The sequence below is a fragment of the Myotis lucifugus genome, unplaced genomic scaffold (assembly GCF_000147115.1).
Source record: "Myotis lucifugus unplaced genomic scaffold, Myoluc2.0 scaffold_1, whole genome shotgun sequence".
Taxonomy (NCBI): Eukaryota; Metazoa; Chordata; class Mammalia; order Chiroptera; family Vespertilionidae; genus Myotis; species Myotis lucifugus.
The window spans coordinates 15,146,052-15,164,646 of NW_005871049.1; the positions used below are offsets into that span (position 1 = coordinate 15,146,052).

Here is an 18,595-nt window from a genome sequence, read left to right on the forward strand (position 1 = left end):
TTTAAGAGCCAGGAAATTAGTGAGAAGCAGTCTTTGGGGAAATGTTGCAAAGTTAGAAAAAAAATCAGTCAAAGTTGCTCAAGAAGAAAGGCTGTTTAAAATACAATATTTTGTTTTCTGTGATCCTGAGTATGTTAAGTCAATATCTTTCAAAAGATTAGATTGTCTAGGGATTAAAGATTTAGGATGGGGGATAAATGGGGGTTCAAGATGCACTTGAAATAAAACAAAGGAAAGATAGGAAATGTTCCTAAAAGGAATTATTGGAAAGAAATGATCTCTCGGCTTATCCAAGTTAAATTGTACTTAAAAGTAAAGTTTCTAATAACAACTTGGACTATTAAATTATAGACTTGGTATAAACTATTAAAAAGTTATTAAAGGCATAAATGACTAAGTGGAAAGAAGGGGACAAAGGAATGAAGTTGTAGAGAGAACTCTGGCTCACCATAAGGCTACAGCGTTCTCAGCAAAGCCACCTGTGCAGCTGTCAGAGCCCTTTACCCGCCCCCCACCCCCACCCCCGTAAGGCTATAGACTGGCCTCCACAGTCACAGGGGCAGAGTTTCTCATAATACATATGAAAGCATAAACACCAAAAAGAAAGATGCTTCGACTGGGTTTCCTCTTATCTCTCAGGCTCTTATCTCTCAGGCTCCCTGACAGATTGGCTTAAAATGAACGATCAAGGTTTATTTTATAATCAAGGACAAGTGTGATTTATTCTTTGGTAATATACCCAGCTTTGTCACTTTACCTAAGGGTCCTATTCAGCTAGTCCTCATACCATTCATTGATTATTGCTGAATAACCAGGTAATCCTACTTATGTGTGTTTGTCTAGGCATCAGCCATCCATGCAGTAACTCCTTCGATATCCTAGTAATATTCTCTTCACGTATCAGGAAGGCTACATTGCCATAAACATTGCTTTCATATAAGTAGAGTGCTTTGAGGTAGGGGAGAAGGATTGTCTCTCGGTATGAAGTATGACCCCACAATGGTGCTGGTCAAACAGATCAAGGGACTAAATGTAGTATCTGGCAGATCCAAATCTCACACAGCCAGTCTTCTATATACCTTCAGTTTAGACAATGCGTTCATTGTATACTAGTATAAGACTTAATGCTGCAGTCCTGCTTGATTTCTCCCAACTCCATGGAGGATATTTCAGCCTCCTACAAGTAAGAACTACAAGTTTATTAGATAAGCTCAAAAATCACTGAGCTTTACACAAGAAAGGAGAATCCAGCCCCTTTCAGTTCTTTGGTTCTATGTAGAGCTGCCCTAGTTATAGTAAGCTGGTGCTTCAGTATCTTCCTTCCTCCCACCATCAATCGTGTCATCCTCTCCCTACAAAGCCATACAAGTTACTGGGTCTAGTGCGTGCTTTAGGTGTTCCAGGTGCCTGATAACTTATGGAATGTTTTTGCTGTTGGCCCATAGGCCACTTTAGCATTATCAAAGCTAAAGCTAAATTTTATACTCTATTTGCATACATGTTTTACTTGATAAGAAAGGCCATATACCTTTTAGAAGTTCTACCAGTTTTAGGGACTTCACAAGACACTCCCTATTTAATCCTTGCAATAGTCCTATAATCTGGGTATTATTATTCTTATTTTATAGATGAGAATATTTAAGTACTCACCCTAATAATCTGCATCTAGAAATTAGGATTCAACCTCATGTCTGTCTGACTCTGGCAATGCAAATCCATCCAACAACCATCCAAAATCCAACCTGTGAACATTTGAAGACATTTTGTTCCAGAATCAGCACTGATTCCCAATTCTGCTGTCTTCTACCAGCATTACCCAGTAAAGTCACACAAAGTTAGACGCGGATCATGTTCCTGCTCCTGTCAGCCTCTGTTCCCAAGTGTGGGTCAACCTTGGAACAGCTTGTTGAAGCAGAAAAGAAGCTACGCTTGATTTAGCCTCGAGCACTATGAATTGTAAAGGAAGTTAAGTGTGGCTTGCTAGGAGCCCCAGTTTGATGCTGGTTGATGGAGTGTTCTGCTATAGAATTAATTGGAGATTTCTTTTTTTAAGTCTTAGACAGTCAACAGGTGAAAATACATTATTCATAAAAGTTTTGGTAGAAAGGCTCACCTGTGGTGAGATAATACCTTGGATGGGTGGGAAGTTGAATTTTTCTACCAAAATAAATTGGGAGGCTAGATATTAGAACGTATGGAGAAGGATTATGCTCTTCTAATGTATGTGAAGAAACTCCGTTCTTTTGTTTTCAAAAGTCCATGTCATACTCCAAAAAACACATGCCACGGGGAGCATGTAAGATGTCGGAGAAACTGTAAACTGGTAGCCGTTCATTAACTCTGCCAGATGAAACAGTTGCAGAATGGGATAAATGAGGAAGTGCATCATCTAAGAAGCTATATGCAAGAATGGAAGGGCTGAGAATGCAGTCTCATTACACAAAACTTAATTCTCCTGTCTCCTATTCTCCTATTCGTGTAAGTTGTAATTACTTATAAATTGAATGTGGATAATTGCCATGAATGTTTTATAGATTTAAAGTGGGAGCACCAACAACTATAACTATAAATGTCATCAGAGCACTAATTTCTCCAACAAGTTTGGTGTGTTGCAAGTGTCACTCAGGGCCCGTGTCATACCGGTAGGCAAATATCATTTGGATACTGAAACCATTTCAGTAACAGATAAATACCTTCCAAAGAATTTAGGTTATAAAAATGAGAAAAGCTTTTCATAGGTTTCTGGATTAGGTCACACAGTTGTCTCAGTCCATAGTGTTTAAGCTACATCAGTACACTTGATTTACAAAGATAATTTTACTTCAGAGGGCTTTTATGAATGTATTTTACTTTACCCAGAAAGTGTTCCTTATAATAAACAGGAAGCCTCACTAAATATAACCCAAAGGTTAAGCAATGGAAAGGCACATTGATGATGTCATACATTATAAATATTTTTTGTACTTGCTAGTTTATTTCTAAGGAAATTATGAGAATGACATCATAATGATGACTGACTTTTATTAGTGTTTTTGCTCTGAAGCTCTAGACAAATAGTTATGAAGAAAAAAAATTGTCTAGCTATCCCTTAATACCTTACCTGATGTTTTCTAGTGACATTAATCCTAGGAAGTAATTCTAAGATTACTATATTACCTTTAGTTTTCTTTTACACCTCTATCATGAAAAACGGCATGGTAGGTAAGCATGAATTTTCTTAAAACTCATAATAGGAAATAATTACCTTTTTTTCTGAACTACTGCTTGAATTAGTCTATAATTCAAAAAATAATTTTAGATTATCATTTTATAGACCATTACTTGTTGGTATCAGAGGAAGGCCTTTTTAAAATTGTGTATTTTAGCAATATGCTTCTTTGTTCTACTAATACCAAATGAAAGTCATTAACATCCTATTACTTCTGAAGCTTTATGCTAGCACCTTTTCTAAATTAATTCTTTCAAATGCCTTCATTGATAAAATTGAGCCTTAGAAGACTGTGGAATAAAGATTATATATATATATATATATATATATATATATATATATATATAGCACATGAGATGGAGCTATAAGTCTTACAGTCTTTTATTCATACACTCAATAAATATTTGCCTAGTAGGTGCAGCCATTGTGGTAAGTGCTGGGATATAATCAAAGACTAATAAGACATGACTTCCATTCAAGATTTCTTCTTTATGGGGTAGGAAGACTAGTCTGGTGTCCTGGCAGAAGGTGTTAGGAAGAAAAGAGAGGGACGTGCTGAACTCGGGTCAGAGAAGGCTGCAGAAGAGTTCTTGCAGAGCAACCAGGTGGGGATCCAAACAGAGGGAAGAACCGCATGTAAAGGCATCAGGATGTGAAAGCCCAGGGAGCAAGCTGACTGGCGGGAACAAGAACACGGGCTGGAATGGCAGCATTGAGGTTGGAAAGAGAGGCTGGGGCCGTCTTGTGAAAGGGTTTCGTGTTCCCTGTTAAATCACTTGGTCGTATGTTTTAGGTAATGAGAGTCAGAAAGTTTTGTCTTGTTATTGCTTTCAGGAGGCAAGGTACAACAGTGGGGTTTGTCTTTTACAAACATGTGTGAAGGTAGGGGGGTAAGGCTCTTATCATTGGACGCAGCCAGTAGAAACTAAAGACTTGCAGCCAAAGAAGAAAAACGAGCTGTCCTTTATCTTGTCCATTTAGGTTTAGATCAGGAAATTCACTGAGTCAAAGAAAACTTAGCAGAATTTGTGCTGTAACCAGCTCAACAGCCATGGATGCCAAAGTCACCAGGCAGCAATCAGGGCTGTCATATCTCAGGCCCTTTCCTGCTCTAGATTGTTCTGGATGATGTATGGTAGTATGCAAAATAATATCTCTGTATCCGTGATGGTCTACTGTTTAGCACGCAATAGAAAGATTGCCAATTTTCCAATTTAAAAAGATAACTTGTAAAATCATTTTTACAACAATAAAATATGGGTTCCCAGAAACCTGGGTTTTTAACAGTCACATCAATATCGCCTTACATTTTGGTTATAAGTGTAAGAAAAAATACTTTAAAAGTTTTATATCATGCATATTAATATTGGTGGGTAATTTTACATTTCCTGATTCCCGCTAACCAGGCATACTAGCATAGGTGTAACATAAAAGATAATATATTTTTGCATCTAAAAATATTTAAGAAAGAGTAGAATGAGGCAGTTTTTTTTATACTGCTGATAAATTTGTGTTCCTAATTGGGCTGATGAATTACTACTTCTAGAAATTTACTTTGTTGACCATATGATGATTCTTGAAATATTTATGTAGCTTCTGCTAATGTATTTGTGTCTAAATTTTTTATATTCATAAATACAATTATCTTTGTTTATTTACACAATTAAGTAAGTCTATGTGAATTTAGATTTTATATATAAAAAGGCCTTTTTAAATTGTTTTTTATTTCAAATATTAAAAATGTACAGTAAAACAAGCAGCTTTACTACAAATGTCACACCCAAGGAGACTAAGTGTCATCGGCAATGGCCCCACTGAGAGTGTCACTCCTAAAGTCACTTTGCCACACGTGCCATCAGATGAGGAAAAAAATCAAACACTGTATCCAACTACGGTGTTCCACTTGATGCCATCAAAATGCAAAAAACACACACAGTTTTTCCTATCACAATGAAAAAATTGTAAATGCTTAGGAGGAAAAATTGAATTATCATTTCTTTTAGAGCCGACTTTATACATTTCAAGGGTGGCATTTTGGTTTGGGGTTATAGACAGAAAAATAAATGAAAAAATGATTATGACATTTAAGGATAGCACTCCTGTCCACTGTCATGTCCATGAACTACATGCCCATCCCCCACCCTCCACCATGAGGAATAAAAGGGCTAAGAAGTAAACAGCTAATATTGCCAGCTGAGTGCTAGTGATTTAAAATTTTCAGTTTGTGTATTTTTCATTTAAAAAGAAACTTTATGATGTAGAAGTTCTAATTCATTTACAATAGAAAAAGTCAGGAGAGTGGAACCTTTCTGACCACTTCATTTGCCCTGAAGCTCAAAGGTGCTTAATTACCTCCGTAAAGTCAAAGACTCTGTAAGTCAAAAAGCAAGGACGCAAACCCAGCCCTGCTATCACAGAGCCCACATTTGTTCCACTCTGTTGACATGTGCCCTCAGATAGAACTCTTCACAGTCAGAGAGCAAGAATGGGAGCGTGTATGGACTTTTGTAGTCTTTCTCCACCTAAAATACAATAGCCCAGCCATGGCATATAGTAATACTGGAATGGCTAACTTCTATTGAGCACCAACAGTGTGTCTGGCCCATTAATGTATGAGATAAGAAATGTCCCCCATTTTAAAGATGATAAAACTGAGACGCAGAGAGCTAACAAGCAGAGGAGCTAAGTTGCAATCCCAGGCAATCTAAGTCTCCGAGTCCATACTGTAACACGAATGAATAGGAATTTGATGCACAATGTCACGGAAGCAATTGGCTTACCGTATTTGCCCCTGATGACTGAGTGGAGAGCTGGGATCTGAGAGCAGGAGCTGTGCAGCAAGCGAGGACAAATGGTCATGACACTGTAGATGCCGAAGAGTGTGGGTGCCGGCAGTCAGGAGAGTGCAACACTTCATTTGCCCTGGGATATAGAACCAGGAACTTGTCTCTGCATGGCGATCCTGTGAATTAAGATGGAAAGCATGAATGTGCCATCGGTTTTGTCCAAATTGGTATATATGTTCAATTATGAGTATATTAGAAAACTGATCTGTCTGTCACTGTTTGGCTCTTCCCTCAGTTAACTAAGAACACAATCTCATGCAATTTGAATATCAGAAATTCCCTCAAATTCTTCCTTTTGGTCCAAAATTATATTATGTCTAGCTACTTAACATATATTTTCCATTATGGTCAGAAGTATAGGGAACATACTTCCTTTGTTTTGAAAATACCTACTGGTGAAACTTCCATGGAAAGGGTGAACAGCCAGACACTGTCCTCCTTAAAATAAATCTTCAAGAGGTTAAGGCAGTTAAAGGTACTCAGATTTGTTTTTTAAACATAAAAAATCCAAGTGCCCCCCCCTTTAAACTTTCTCCATAAATCCTTCTCTGACTTTATAATTACTTTCCTATCTTTAATATGGACTCCAGATTTTTCAGGTACCTGTACTATGCAATTTCCACACTTAGTTCATCTTAGCAGAATAATACCATACTTTCCTAATTATAGAAAACATGGAACCGCAATACTTTCTATTTTAAATTTTACATAATTTAATGTTAAAGATGCATTTTCAGAAGTATATATTAACTTATTTCATTCAGAATTAGCATAAATATGTAATATATCAAACATTAAAAAGAGTTGCTTAACTGGATATCTGTGGCATAGCAAATGTTTAATTTCTAAGTGTTGACTTGTAACTAATGATATTTTGGTATTTAATGTAAGATAATTTTAATATAAAAATGGATGTTTAGGTTAATCATTATTTTAGTCCTTTCATGTTGCTAGAACTCTGCATTTGATCATTTTGTAAAATTGTGACTAATGAAAATACCAGAGAGTCAAAGAACTTGATTTTGCTATTTTGGTAAATTACAAGTTTAATTGACATATAAATCACGTAAATACAAACTCTACTCAGAAAATAATTTTAAAAGTACCATAATTTTTATTTGACCTTGAAGTTCCAGCAATCTATTGCATAACTTCTCAAGAGAAGTCACATAGAGGAAACCTCATATTTTCTTAAATTTATTAGTGCTTCTTGGTGGTCTAAACTGTTGGAGTTTTTTTTCTTTTCTTCAAGGTTTCTTTTTCAAAGCAATAATCTTACTTAATTGATTAATGTTTGTTCTCATATAAGTCAATTTGAGTTCTTCTTTAGAGTAACAATAGGAAATATGCAATAACAAAGAGCAGTGAAACACAACTAGGAAACTCAAGTCTACCAGTGTTGTATTTCTGTATAATGATGTGAAGATAATGCTTTTAGCTGCATGACCACCATATTAGCCACACATCATAAAAAACAAACTTTATAAAATCAAGAGGTCAAATTCATTAAAAACAATTTTGTTCCCTTTGCTATAGTTAAGCATTTATCTTTAATACTGTAATCTTTCTTTCATAGAAAGGACCCTGAGTATCCCATTTTCTGATAGGAGAAAAAAATGTTTTTCAAACTACAAAGGTATAAGTCAGGTGAAACTATCAAGGAAATGCTTTATGTTTGGGGGTTTAAGATTTTTTAAGAAATGGTCAGACTTTGTACCGCAGAGATTTTAGCTATCAAGATGGTAAATGAAATCATATGAGTTCATTTTATTTTATTAATTTTAATATAAAAATTTAATATTACAAATAATTACATTAGAAATTTGCTTTTATTCTTATACAAGTTAATAGTCCTTGGGTTCAAAAGACTTTTATTCAAAAATTGGGACAATTATTTTTCTTTATTATAGACTCAATCATCCTAAGAAAGGTATTTCCAAGCTGTAAGACAATTGAAGGAGACCTTCTTCTTCTTACCCATCAAGTAAAATAAATTTGGGGGTTTGAAGAAGTTAATGCATTTTCTAAATTGTCTTCTTTGTTCCAAAGGAATTATTTGCTTTTCAAAAAGATATGCCCCATATTTGTCAATATAGTAATTTTTAGTAATAGTCATACTTTAAGAATGATCCTAAGAAGGAAATCCTTAAGAGAGTGAGAAAAAGAAAAATTGAAATTCCCCAAACATAAGCAAATATTTTCTTTATTCTGTGGCATTATCTAACTTGGGGGATATGTGTATTTTTTAATGGATGTACATATTTTAACATACTCTTAGAGCAATCTCTTATTCTTTATTAGTTTTTAATTGGATATCCAAAACTGAATCTGGATTCACTATCTTATATAAATATGTGAAAATATTTCTCTGAGATAATTTTCACAACTTTGCCAATATTAAGAATGCATATATAAATCTTGGAAGTGCATTTTTGTATAGAGTTTGTTTTTGGTGGGCAGAAAATATATTGCGATTTGCCATCAGTATTATTAGAGAACACACAAATGTTGGGGTTGATTTTGTTTCCATTATCCCCTTTCTTTGTTTATAAAGACATTATTTATGTTTAACTTTAAAGTATATAATCTCCATATTTTTTTAACTGAAAAAAAAGTAATATTCCTTCAGTGGCCATGTATGTATGTTTCAACTCTGAAATAAAAATTCGGATTACCTCAAGTCTTGCAAATCATTCATTAATAAGCCACTGGTAACATATACCCTCTAAATTTCCCAAAGAGATAGGGGCAGATCTTTATCAAAACTATGTGGTGAGGCTGATGCTAAAAATAAGTATAAATGTGCCTTTCCATGCCTGCAATTTTCTGAAGTCCAAAAGTTCTTTGGGTGGTGGGCAGCAAGATAATAATACTTCTACATAATTTAAATGCATTCCTCATCGGATTAAAATGTAGGGCTACATGTTCTCTCCCTCCAAATCACATTTCCATCCAAAATCTTATTAGATGGATCAATTGAATTTAAGGATGGCTCTTACCTCTCTGTTGTAATAACTGTATCTTCAATTCAAATACCACTTTGTGGAATTTACACAGTGGCTTTGATTTTGTTGCCTCCTGTAATTATCTGTGTGAACTTCTGGGAGGGAAGAAAGATTCTTACTGAGGACTTTTCACTTGCCTCTCTCCCCCATCAAACAACCAGGTGAATTCCTTGTCAGGGCTGCTGAGTGTTCTGCTCTATTTTTTGGGGATATGCTAGTTTTTATGTATGTTTCATCTAAAAATCCAGTAAGAGATACCTTTTTTTCCTGTTTAATTAATGATCTATTTAATTCTTTAAACCCTGGGTTAATACACAATAAGATTTGGGTGCCTCACGTTAAACGCAACAGGTGTGACAAACATGTTAAAAGAAAAGAGCAGAATAATCACAGAGGGAAAGAATCAAAGAGGTTTGAAGGAGAATAGAAATTCTACACTGGTGGTCACAGGCTGAGAGCTAACTGTGCTTGGCTCTGCACACACCAGTCAGTGACATCAAGTCGTCCATCTGAAATTGGCCGTGGGGACAGTATTTACATCATGGAAGAGCACACAAGTCAATTCTTTTCCAGATTGTGGGTTTATCAGCACATTGCCCTAAACCCTAAATTAACCTTTGTGTTAAAATAACAGATATAAGCTTCATGATATCTCACACAAGTTAAAATAACTGAGGTGTAAGCTTCACTGTGTTCCCCTGTGGAGCTTTGGAAACCCAAATGAGACTGTATCAGTCCTGCCCCAGTCCGTGAACAATGGGCACTGATGGAATACAATCCATTCTTTGTTAGTTCGTTTCTTCATTTAGCATTCATTTGGTGGGGTGATGTAACAGTGATTTATAGTATTTGTTCTCCGATCACAATCTCTGGCACTTCTGATTGTGCATTTTGAGAAAGTTACTCAAATACTTTACCCAGAAAATAAGGATAATATAAAATAGCATTAAACTCTAGAGTTTTTACAAAGTTTAACAAGATAATGCTTGCCAATTACTTATCATCCTCTCTGGCACATAGTAAGTGCTCAATACATGTTACCTTTTATGATATGGCTTCTACTATAGATGAGATCCTTTGTAAGGCAACAGGAATACCAACATGAGGTCCCTGCCTTCAGGAAGCTTACAGCCTAGAGGAGAATTGATCTAGTTGTTAATTTACACACCTGAAATTTTGCCATGTCTAACAATATAACTGCCCAATATTTTACCCTTTTACAACTCAGTCTAGAAATGTACACTTTTAAAAATCTGAGGTCTAAGAAGTATTCAACCTGTAGGTTGTAATAGATGAGGTTAGTGTAGTTACAGAGCTTTTCAAATGGTCATTTGTATTCATTTTTAATTCCCATAAATATTCTTGTAGTTTTTGCTAAACCTTTTCTTTATTTTCATGTAACCTAAACAGACACACAAGCATAAGAGCTTTGCTTTCTCTGTGTGTTGCCAATTTTTCTATAAATTTTCCTTCTTCAAAAAAGTGTTTAGTGCTAGGATTTTGTTTCTGAGAAAAGTTTAGACTTTTTGTCATTTTATTATTTTGTTACGTTATTATTGCAAATGTATGTTTCACAGTTTAACTTTATTGAAGCATTTTATCTTTTGGAAAATATGTTTTGGAGAACTGAATTTTGGAAAACCACTGATATTATTAATATTTCACACATATTGAGACAATAGTCCCTAGTGTTCAAGCCATTCCCTGATATCATGTCGGATTCCTTGGGCAGCAGATAGTGAAGGTTCTAACACAGCTAACCACCACCTAGACAAGGTGAAAGATACATGGCAATCCATTAAGCAATATACCATACTGTATCAAATATCATAGTTCAAACAGGTAAAGAGCCTAGGGAAAAATACAGTTATGAAATTCAATTCCATTTGACAAAGATAAAGCTTATGTAAAATAAATCATGTACATACATACATCAACTATTGTGACCATAATCACTTTAAAGTATATAACTGAGTGTGCATATATATCTTCCCCCATAGGCTTGAGATGTCAAAAGAGCATTAGTGTAGGGAATAAGCAACAGCTGGGAAGTTGGACATTCTAGAAAATAACCACTTCTCGAGTCTTCCCTCTGTGTAGGTTGTAACTTAAACCCAGGGTGACAGATTTATTTTGTTCATGTTTGAGAAGGGTGGGCAGGAGTCAGTGAAGAAAGCTAGTGTGGCTTTCAGGTAGTTGGTCTCCATCTAGAATATATTTCATTCTCCCACTTGCACTTTGCTAATCTGTGTTTGCATTTGCTACCTGTAGAAGATAAAATGTGGGACCCTAAATGCACGTGACATGGACCGATTGCTACCTACCAGAAATTATATACCCTGTGAGATGCTTCCTAAAAACACTGACTTGCTGGGTATCTTCTAGCAGCTCTCCGCTTGAAGAAGGCCGTGGTCTTTGTCGGGGTGTGGGGGGGGGGAGTGTGTGCAGGTGAGCTTGGGTCCTGCCAGCATTTGAGAATCGTATGTACTTTCTCAGAGCACATGGAGTGATGAGTAAAGACAATTAATCAGAAAGAGGCCTTGAAGAGATGAGCTGATCCTTAGTATTTGGTTATCAAGAAACCAGAGAACAACTCGAATAAGTGAAAGACTTGTCTGAAAGAAAAGCCAAATCTGGAAAAATAGAGGAAATTTTAAAGAAAGGAGAATAACTCGTACTTCAAGCACCAACCACAAATGGGGTGCCCCAGCTACCCACATTTCTGCCCAGCTGACTACAAATTCAGGGTTTCCCATATTGGGCTCAGTAATTCACTAGAATAATAGAAATTGTTTTACTTACTATTACTGATTTATTTTAAAGACTAGGACTCAGGAACAGCCAAATGAAAACAATGCATAGGGGGTGGGGGGTTATGGAGGGATGCTTGATTGGATCACTGCCATTGGTGAGTGGGCTCAGTCTCCAGTGCTTCCCCACTCCCAGCAGGTTGGGGGGTGGAGGTGAGGCTGAAAGTTCCAATCGTGTAATCACATTTTTTTGGTTCCTCTGGCTACCAGCCCCATCCTGAAGATTTCTAGGGACCCACCAAGAGTTACCTCATTATCATAAACTCCAATAAAGCTGACAGGGGTTCGTTATGAGTAACAAAAACAGTCCCTTCACTCAGGAACTGGGGATCAAGACCAAATATATTTTTCATTCTATCACAGAAACAAATCATGCATTATCTCCCCAAGCTAACTGGGGATCCTCAGGGGATTGACTCCTCTTCTGAGACCAAATTAGACTTGGAACCAGTGAAAAGCCACGCTTCTCATCTTTTCCAGTAATTGTGAAGAAATTAATACTCTACAGTGTTTCAAAACTTAGGAACAAAGCAAAATAATACATCCGTGAGCTTAAAATCTGCCAGTTGGTAGAACTAACATTGAACTTAACCTTCTTGATTAACACAGGAGCCTTGCTCTTGACAGAGTTCTTATATGAACGTGTCACATGCCCATGTTACCAGATGGTCTCCTCCTTTGCCTCCTCCTCCTCCTCCTCATTCTGAAAGGTGCTTTTGCTTCATTCTGAAGTGGATGCTTACAGTGACAGCTTTCCTTAGTATCTCCTTGTAAACTTTTAGCCACCTCTTCATCAGGGTGCTCACTTTTGGGCATGGCCGAGATGCCTCAAGTAAGCCATAAATAGATCCTTTTTTAAAACACAGATTAAGATAGCCAAGTGGTGGACAAAATAATACCCTTCTCCAAAAGATGTCTGCATCTTAACCTCCTGAACCTGTGAACATGTTATGTTACTTTACATGGCAAAGGGAAATCAAGGTCGCAGTGGAATTAAGATTGTTAAAGACTGCGTAGGGAAATTATTCTGGATTACCTGGGCGAGCTCCATGGCATCACAGATTCCGAAAGTGGGAGAGAGAGAAGAGGAGGTCAGAGGCATGAGATGTGCGATGTGATAAGGACTCAGTCCACTGTTGCTGGCTTTGAAGAGGGAGTACAGAGGACACAAAAAGGAAATGCCGATGGCTTCTAAACACTGGAAAAGGAAATGGATTATCCCCTAGAGCCTTCAGAAAGGAACACAGCCCTGCTCCCACATTTATTGTAGCCAGAATGAGACCCACGTTGAACTCCAACCTACTAAGTTTGTGGTGATTTTTTTACCGCAGCAATAGAAAAACGAATACAACCTGGTATTGTGTTTGAACTAACAAGCCTGTTTCACATTTTTTGAACAGCAGAAAGTTCCTGCCTAAGAGAAGCCAAGGTGTGCACAGGGAGAGGCCCGTGTTAGTCTCCAAGTCCTCGTGTCCCTTTCCTGAGGTGTGCCAGCACACCGTAGGCATGGGAATGACCAGCAATAAAGGGAATGTGATGACTTGCCTTAGAATACAATCTATGTTTCATAGAGAATTAAAATTACCGCCACTCTGTTCTTACAGCAATTCTCAGAAGCTCCTTCGTTATTAAGAGGACAATTCTACGGGAGGTCTTCATACCTGCTCACCTGTGTCATGTACATAAAATAAACTAGAAGATGGTCTTACTTTTTGCAGAAACTGCCTAATTCTTCATGTAATTGAGCTTTCATACAGCCAAGCTTTTTTCTTTTTCTTACCAAGTTTCGAGTGCAGAAACCTCAGGTGTTAATATACTAATCAGCCTTTGTGTCAAAGTTACCCAGATTCTTTATTTGTTCTCTTTACTACTTGTCTTTGGGTCGTGCACATTTCTCACAGTGCTGAGCCTGCCCCCAAAGTCAGCATCATAAGTGTGGTGGGAATAAAACAACTGAGAATGGTACCTTGTTATCTGCTTCCATGTATAAGCTCCTTAAGGGCAGGGGTTGGTGTGTTTTTTTAATAACAGAGTTTTTTAAAAATTGATTTTAGAGAGAAGAAGGGAGAGGGAGGGAGGGAGGGAGAGAGAGAGAGAGAGAAACATCGATGTGAGACAGAAACATCGATTAGTTGCTTCTCATATGCACCCCAACTGGGGACAGAACCCGCAACCTGGGATGTGCCCTGACTGGGAATTGAACTGGTGGCCTTTTAGTGCACTGTATGATGTTCAACCAACTGAGGCACATAGGGTTGGTTTTTATTGATTGTCTTAGCCCTAGCACCAAGCACAATGCCTAACACATAGTAAGGTATTCAATAAATATTTGTTGAACGAACGTCAAATACAAACTTTTTTTTTTGGACAAGGCAGTAACAAGGAATATCTTGAACTTAGCACTGCATTGTTTACTTTAATGGATGTTTCATTTATTTCTCAATGCCATAGGGCTGTTTTGTAGACTACTGAACTTGAAGCCAGTCACTTGCCAAAAGGTCACTAAGAAAAACTATGCAAAAATGGAAAATGCTGCTTCCAGTTCAGTGCTGCCCAGTCCTATTTCCTAAAATATACATTCCTTGAAAGAGATTAAAGCAAATTTTTAAAGAGGCCAGCAATCAGGAAAAATTAACTTGATCCCTACTGAAAGTATGAAGGGAATGTTTTCTTCAAAATAATATCACAGCCCTGCCAGTGTGACTCAGTGGTTGAGCATTGACCTATGAACCAGGAAGTCACAGTTTGAGCCCCAGGTTTGATGCCTGGATTGCGGGCTCCATCCCCAGTGTGGGGTGTGCAGGAGGCAGCCAATCAATGACTCTCTCATCATTGATGTTTCTATCTCTCTCTCCCTCTCCCTTCCTCTCTGAAATCACTAAAAATATATTTTAAAAAATATAATGTTACAATGAAAGACCATGCTCCACAATTCCTCTTAAAAAGAAAAAATATTTTCTGGTATAATCATTTTGAGAATACTTCTCTTTTTCAAATGCTACATACTTTGTTTTCTTCAGAGACCAGGAATATTCTCAGCCAATTGGTTAGAACTTTGATCTGTCCACCAGGAAAGAGTATTCTCAAACTATAAGACTAGATCTGATCTTGTATTTATACCAAAGTCACCAATACTCTTTGGGGAGGTTTTGCCTCTCTTCTGTTGACCCTGTGAAATTTCTCCTGAGAGCTGAATGGTAATTGGAGTGGCAGTTAACTACTTATTAACAGTCCCTAAGGGTGACAGGGGTGGAGTGGTTATGATTTACTCTGAAACATGCGTTAATCTCAAAGTTCCACAGTGCATAGGGACATTATTTTCAAATCATTCAACCACCTGATTTTGAGGAGTCACTTGTGCTTGGTGTGGGGCTGTCTAGAAGCAGATGCAGTATTGCGGGGGCCAAGCAGAGGGGAACCAGGGTCTCATGGTAGCTTTGGATACTCCGGCGAAACAACCCTAATGTGTTTGTAAATTACTTGCTGCCTGCTTGTGATAGGTGACGCTTGGGATTTGTATAAATCTCTTTTCCCATCCGTCTTCCCACAGTACAGGAATTCTACATTCCTAATTCCTGAAAAGCAACCAGCACAGTTTTAAACCATGTTGCTATCCAACTCCAGTTGTATTTCAGATGATTTGATTAGAGACTACAAAAGAACTGCTTTCAACAAAAGCTTCTTAGAGTGGAACACAAACAGTTGTGAAGTGGGCATGCAGCCCTTTCTCTGCACTCACAGCTTCAGAGGGAAATCTATACAGAAGAGGAAGTAGCCACACACTAAACCCCACCCCCAGGCCTCCTTATGCACCTGTCAAGGAGGTTTAAATGTGCAGTGACTTTCTATAACCGAATCTTAGTTACACACCCCAGCTTTCAAAGTCTCATAAGAAAGGGCAGAGATATTTGTGTAACGAAGATGTAAACAGGAAAACATCAACTCCATATTAAAATCATCTTTACAAGATAATCCCTGCAATAGAGGCTCATACATAAAATCATAGCCATTAGATCCTTACCCTTCAGTGAGATTGTTCTTTTAATTTAAATTAATATTAAGCATATTGTGATATGCGAATGAGGAGGGTGACTTTTTTGACATTTGAACGACAATTTGGTAGTTCTGGGATATTTGCATTGACTTTCTTATTTATACCATCTTAAAGTGTGGGTGTTTCCACTTTGGATGGCACATATCTGAGAGCATTTTTTTCTCTATTCCAGGAAATCAATCAACAATGTTTACTAAAACTGAGCTTTTATGCCTAAAACTTAAAATACTCAAATCCATGTAGAATACAAACTATGTACAGTCTTATGCTTTGCTAGGAACACATGCTATTCTAGGGACAAAAAAAGCACAACAGTGCCTCCATTATCACCTTGTGAAGTAATTGCAGTGGGAGAGATTTTCCCTCCTTGAACACTTCTAAGGAGTAATGTATAGCTTTCCGCCCGAGGACGCGTTTTTAAGGACATGGTGTGTGGAAGGTGATGTGCTAGCAGCTGTCCGTGTCTGTGGTCACTGCCTTCACCTCTGTGGATGACTCATCAGACTCCGGAGGAGATGCTTGCTGCCGTCCTAGAATAGGGACTCGCGTCTCTGATCTAGATAATTTTAGATACTTTGATTTCATGATAGAAATTCCTAGACTACTTGTGGGATAAAACAAATGTTAAGACCATATTGAGTTTCAAGCTGAATTAGCAGAAAAGATAAAATGCCTTTCTATTTAAGAACATGATGATGTTTTAATTGTTACAGCATTTGGCATGCCTAATGTACACAGTCCTTGACATTCATATAATAACAAAAGAAAGTTGTTTGGGATTTTTATTTCCTAGTGTCCCCTTTCCCCTCTAGTATTTCTCCCGCCCCCGCCCCAGCCCTGGCTGTCCGCTCTCCTCCCGTTTCCCCATCCTTCTATAAAGAAAAGCTCTGAGCATGGAGGGGATGCGTGTGAAAATACCTTGTTCTACGTAGAGAGACCAAGGCTGCTTATTACCTAGCGATGATGAACAGACCACCAGCGTTGTGACAACCGATGCAGATGCCTCCGGGGTAAAACAAAGGTTTACATATTACACAAGCAATTTAACTGTTTTCTAAACATATTGCCAAGACAGTGGGAGCTGGCAGCCCACACTGTGTTTTAGGTTTTGGAGACTTGGATTAGAAGTGACTGCTGATTATGAACCTTTTTATTTGTCTTCCATGGATGACAAGCAACATGGTAACCCAGCAGAGAATTCTTCCCAGCACTTAACCTTGTCTTCCTAGCTTCCCAAGATCACAGGCACAAATCACTTGACAAAAGTAATGCGAGGGTCTTGTGCATAGATAACCACGCGAGACGACTGGCTTGTTCGAACCCTTAAAGAGTTCCGCAAAGTGAAATGTTTTATAATCCCTTTTTGTGCAGTAGGCAAGGAAGAAAAGAAAAGAGTTTGGGCAAAGATTATCCAAAAGAAAGAAAGAAAGAGACTCTTTCGGGGGTTCCAGTTGAAACACAATAAAGAACATAATTAACTTTGCGATTCTTTGTGTTTTTCATTTGACTGCAGGGAGGAGATGAAAGAGGACTGCTAAGCCTTGCATTCCACCCCAATTACAAGAAAAACGGAAAGCTGTATGTGTCTTACACCACCAACCAAGAACGCTGGGCTATGGGGCCGCACGACCACATTCTTCGAGTTGTGGAATACACAGTGTCCAGGTATCGCTGAAATGCACGGAGGCATACCTATTTTTCCATCTTATTTTCTCGATATCTCTTCATCCTTTTTTGTTTAGAAGTTACAAATGGATAGCCATACAGTGGCAATAATTAAACCCACAGTCTCCATCTTGCTTAAACCCCCATGTGTGTCTTTAAGGAAAACTGAAAAAAAACAAAAAAACAAAAAAAACGATAGCTTGGGCACTTTTCCTCAATTACCTTGCAATCTAAACGCTACTTCTGAACGTTGGAAAATAACGTAATTTTTGGTGGTTTTTATTAGCCCCATTTCAAGTATGTGTTTCCTTATTTACAGGCCAGGTGTTTGCTTCCCTAGGTGTGTACTCGTTACTTTCCAGGGGCTGCGCCTTCCAGCTCTAACAGTCGTGGTCTTGTTTCTGCCCCCGATGTAGGAAAAACCCCCATCAGGTGGATCTGAGAACCGCCCGGGTCTTTCTCGAGGTTGCAGAGCTGCACAGGAAGCACCTGGGGGGACAGCTGCTCTTCGGCCCCCACGGCTTGCTGTACGTCATTCTCGGCGATGGGATGATCACACTGGATGATATGGAAGAAATGGATGGGTTAAGGTAAAAAAAAAAAAGAAAGAAAGGAAGGAAGAAAGAGCAGGTTCCCATTTGATGTGAAAGTGCCAGGAGAAAGGCTCGGGCCCAGCGGGTGAAAGGCAGTCTTTGAGTTGAATCCCCTGGTTAAACATTTAACTTGGTTCTCAGTGCCTGCCTTGGTGACGTGAAGAGGCATTCAGGAGCACGCTGCTGTGATATTTTTTTAAAGTCGCTGCACGTCGATGTCCTAACACCACTGTGTTGACATCCTTCCCCGAGCCAGTATTTAGCACTCTCTTGTATTAATGCACGGAGCAGAGGGAGAAGGCAGAGAACTAATGCAGCCCTGAGACGCAAACAGCACCTCATCTCTGCGTGTCCACGCTGCTGCCACCACTCCGCAGCATGGACCGACATATTCGATGGAGCTTCTTGCAGAAC

The 18,595-nt window shown here is 38.1% G+C and overlaps 1 protein-coding gene across 3 annotated transcripts in view; it reads left to right on the forward strand.

Moving 5' to 3' along the window:
- Positions 1-18,595, forward strand: part of HHIP (hedgehog interacting protein) — an 82,783-nt gene that overhangs the window by 38,086 nt on the left and 26,102 nt on the right. For all 3 annotated transcript variants that reach the window (XM_006081732.2, XM_006081733.3, XM_006081734.3), the window contains exons 5-6: positions 17,437-17,588; positions 18,005-18,178. In XM_006081732.2, coding sequence (XP_006081794.1) covers positions 17,437-17,588; positions 18,005-18,178 — 326 coding nt within the window. The remainder of the gene's footprint in view (positions 1-17,436; positions 17,589-18,004; positions 18,179-18,595) is intronic.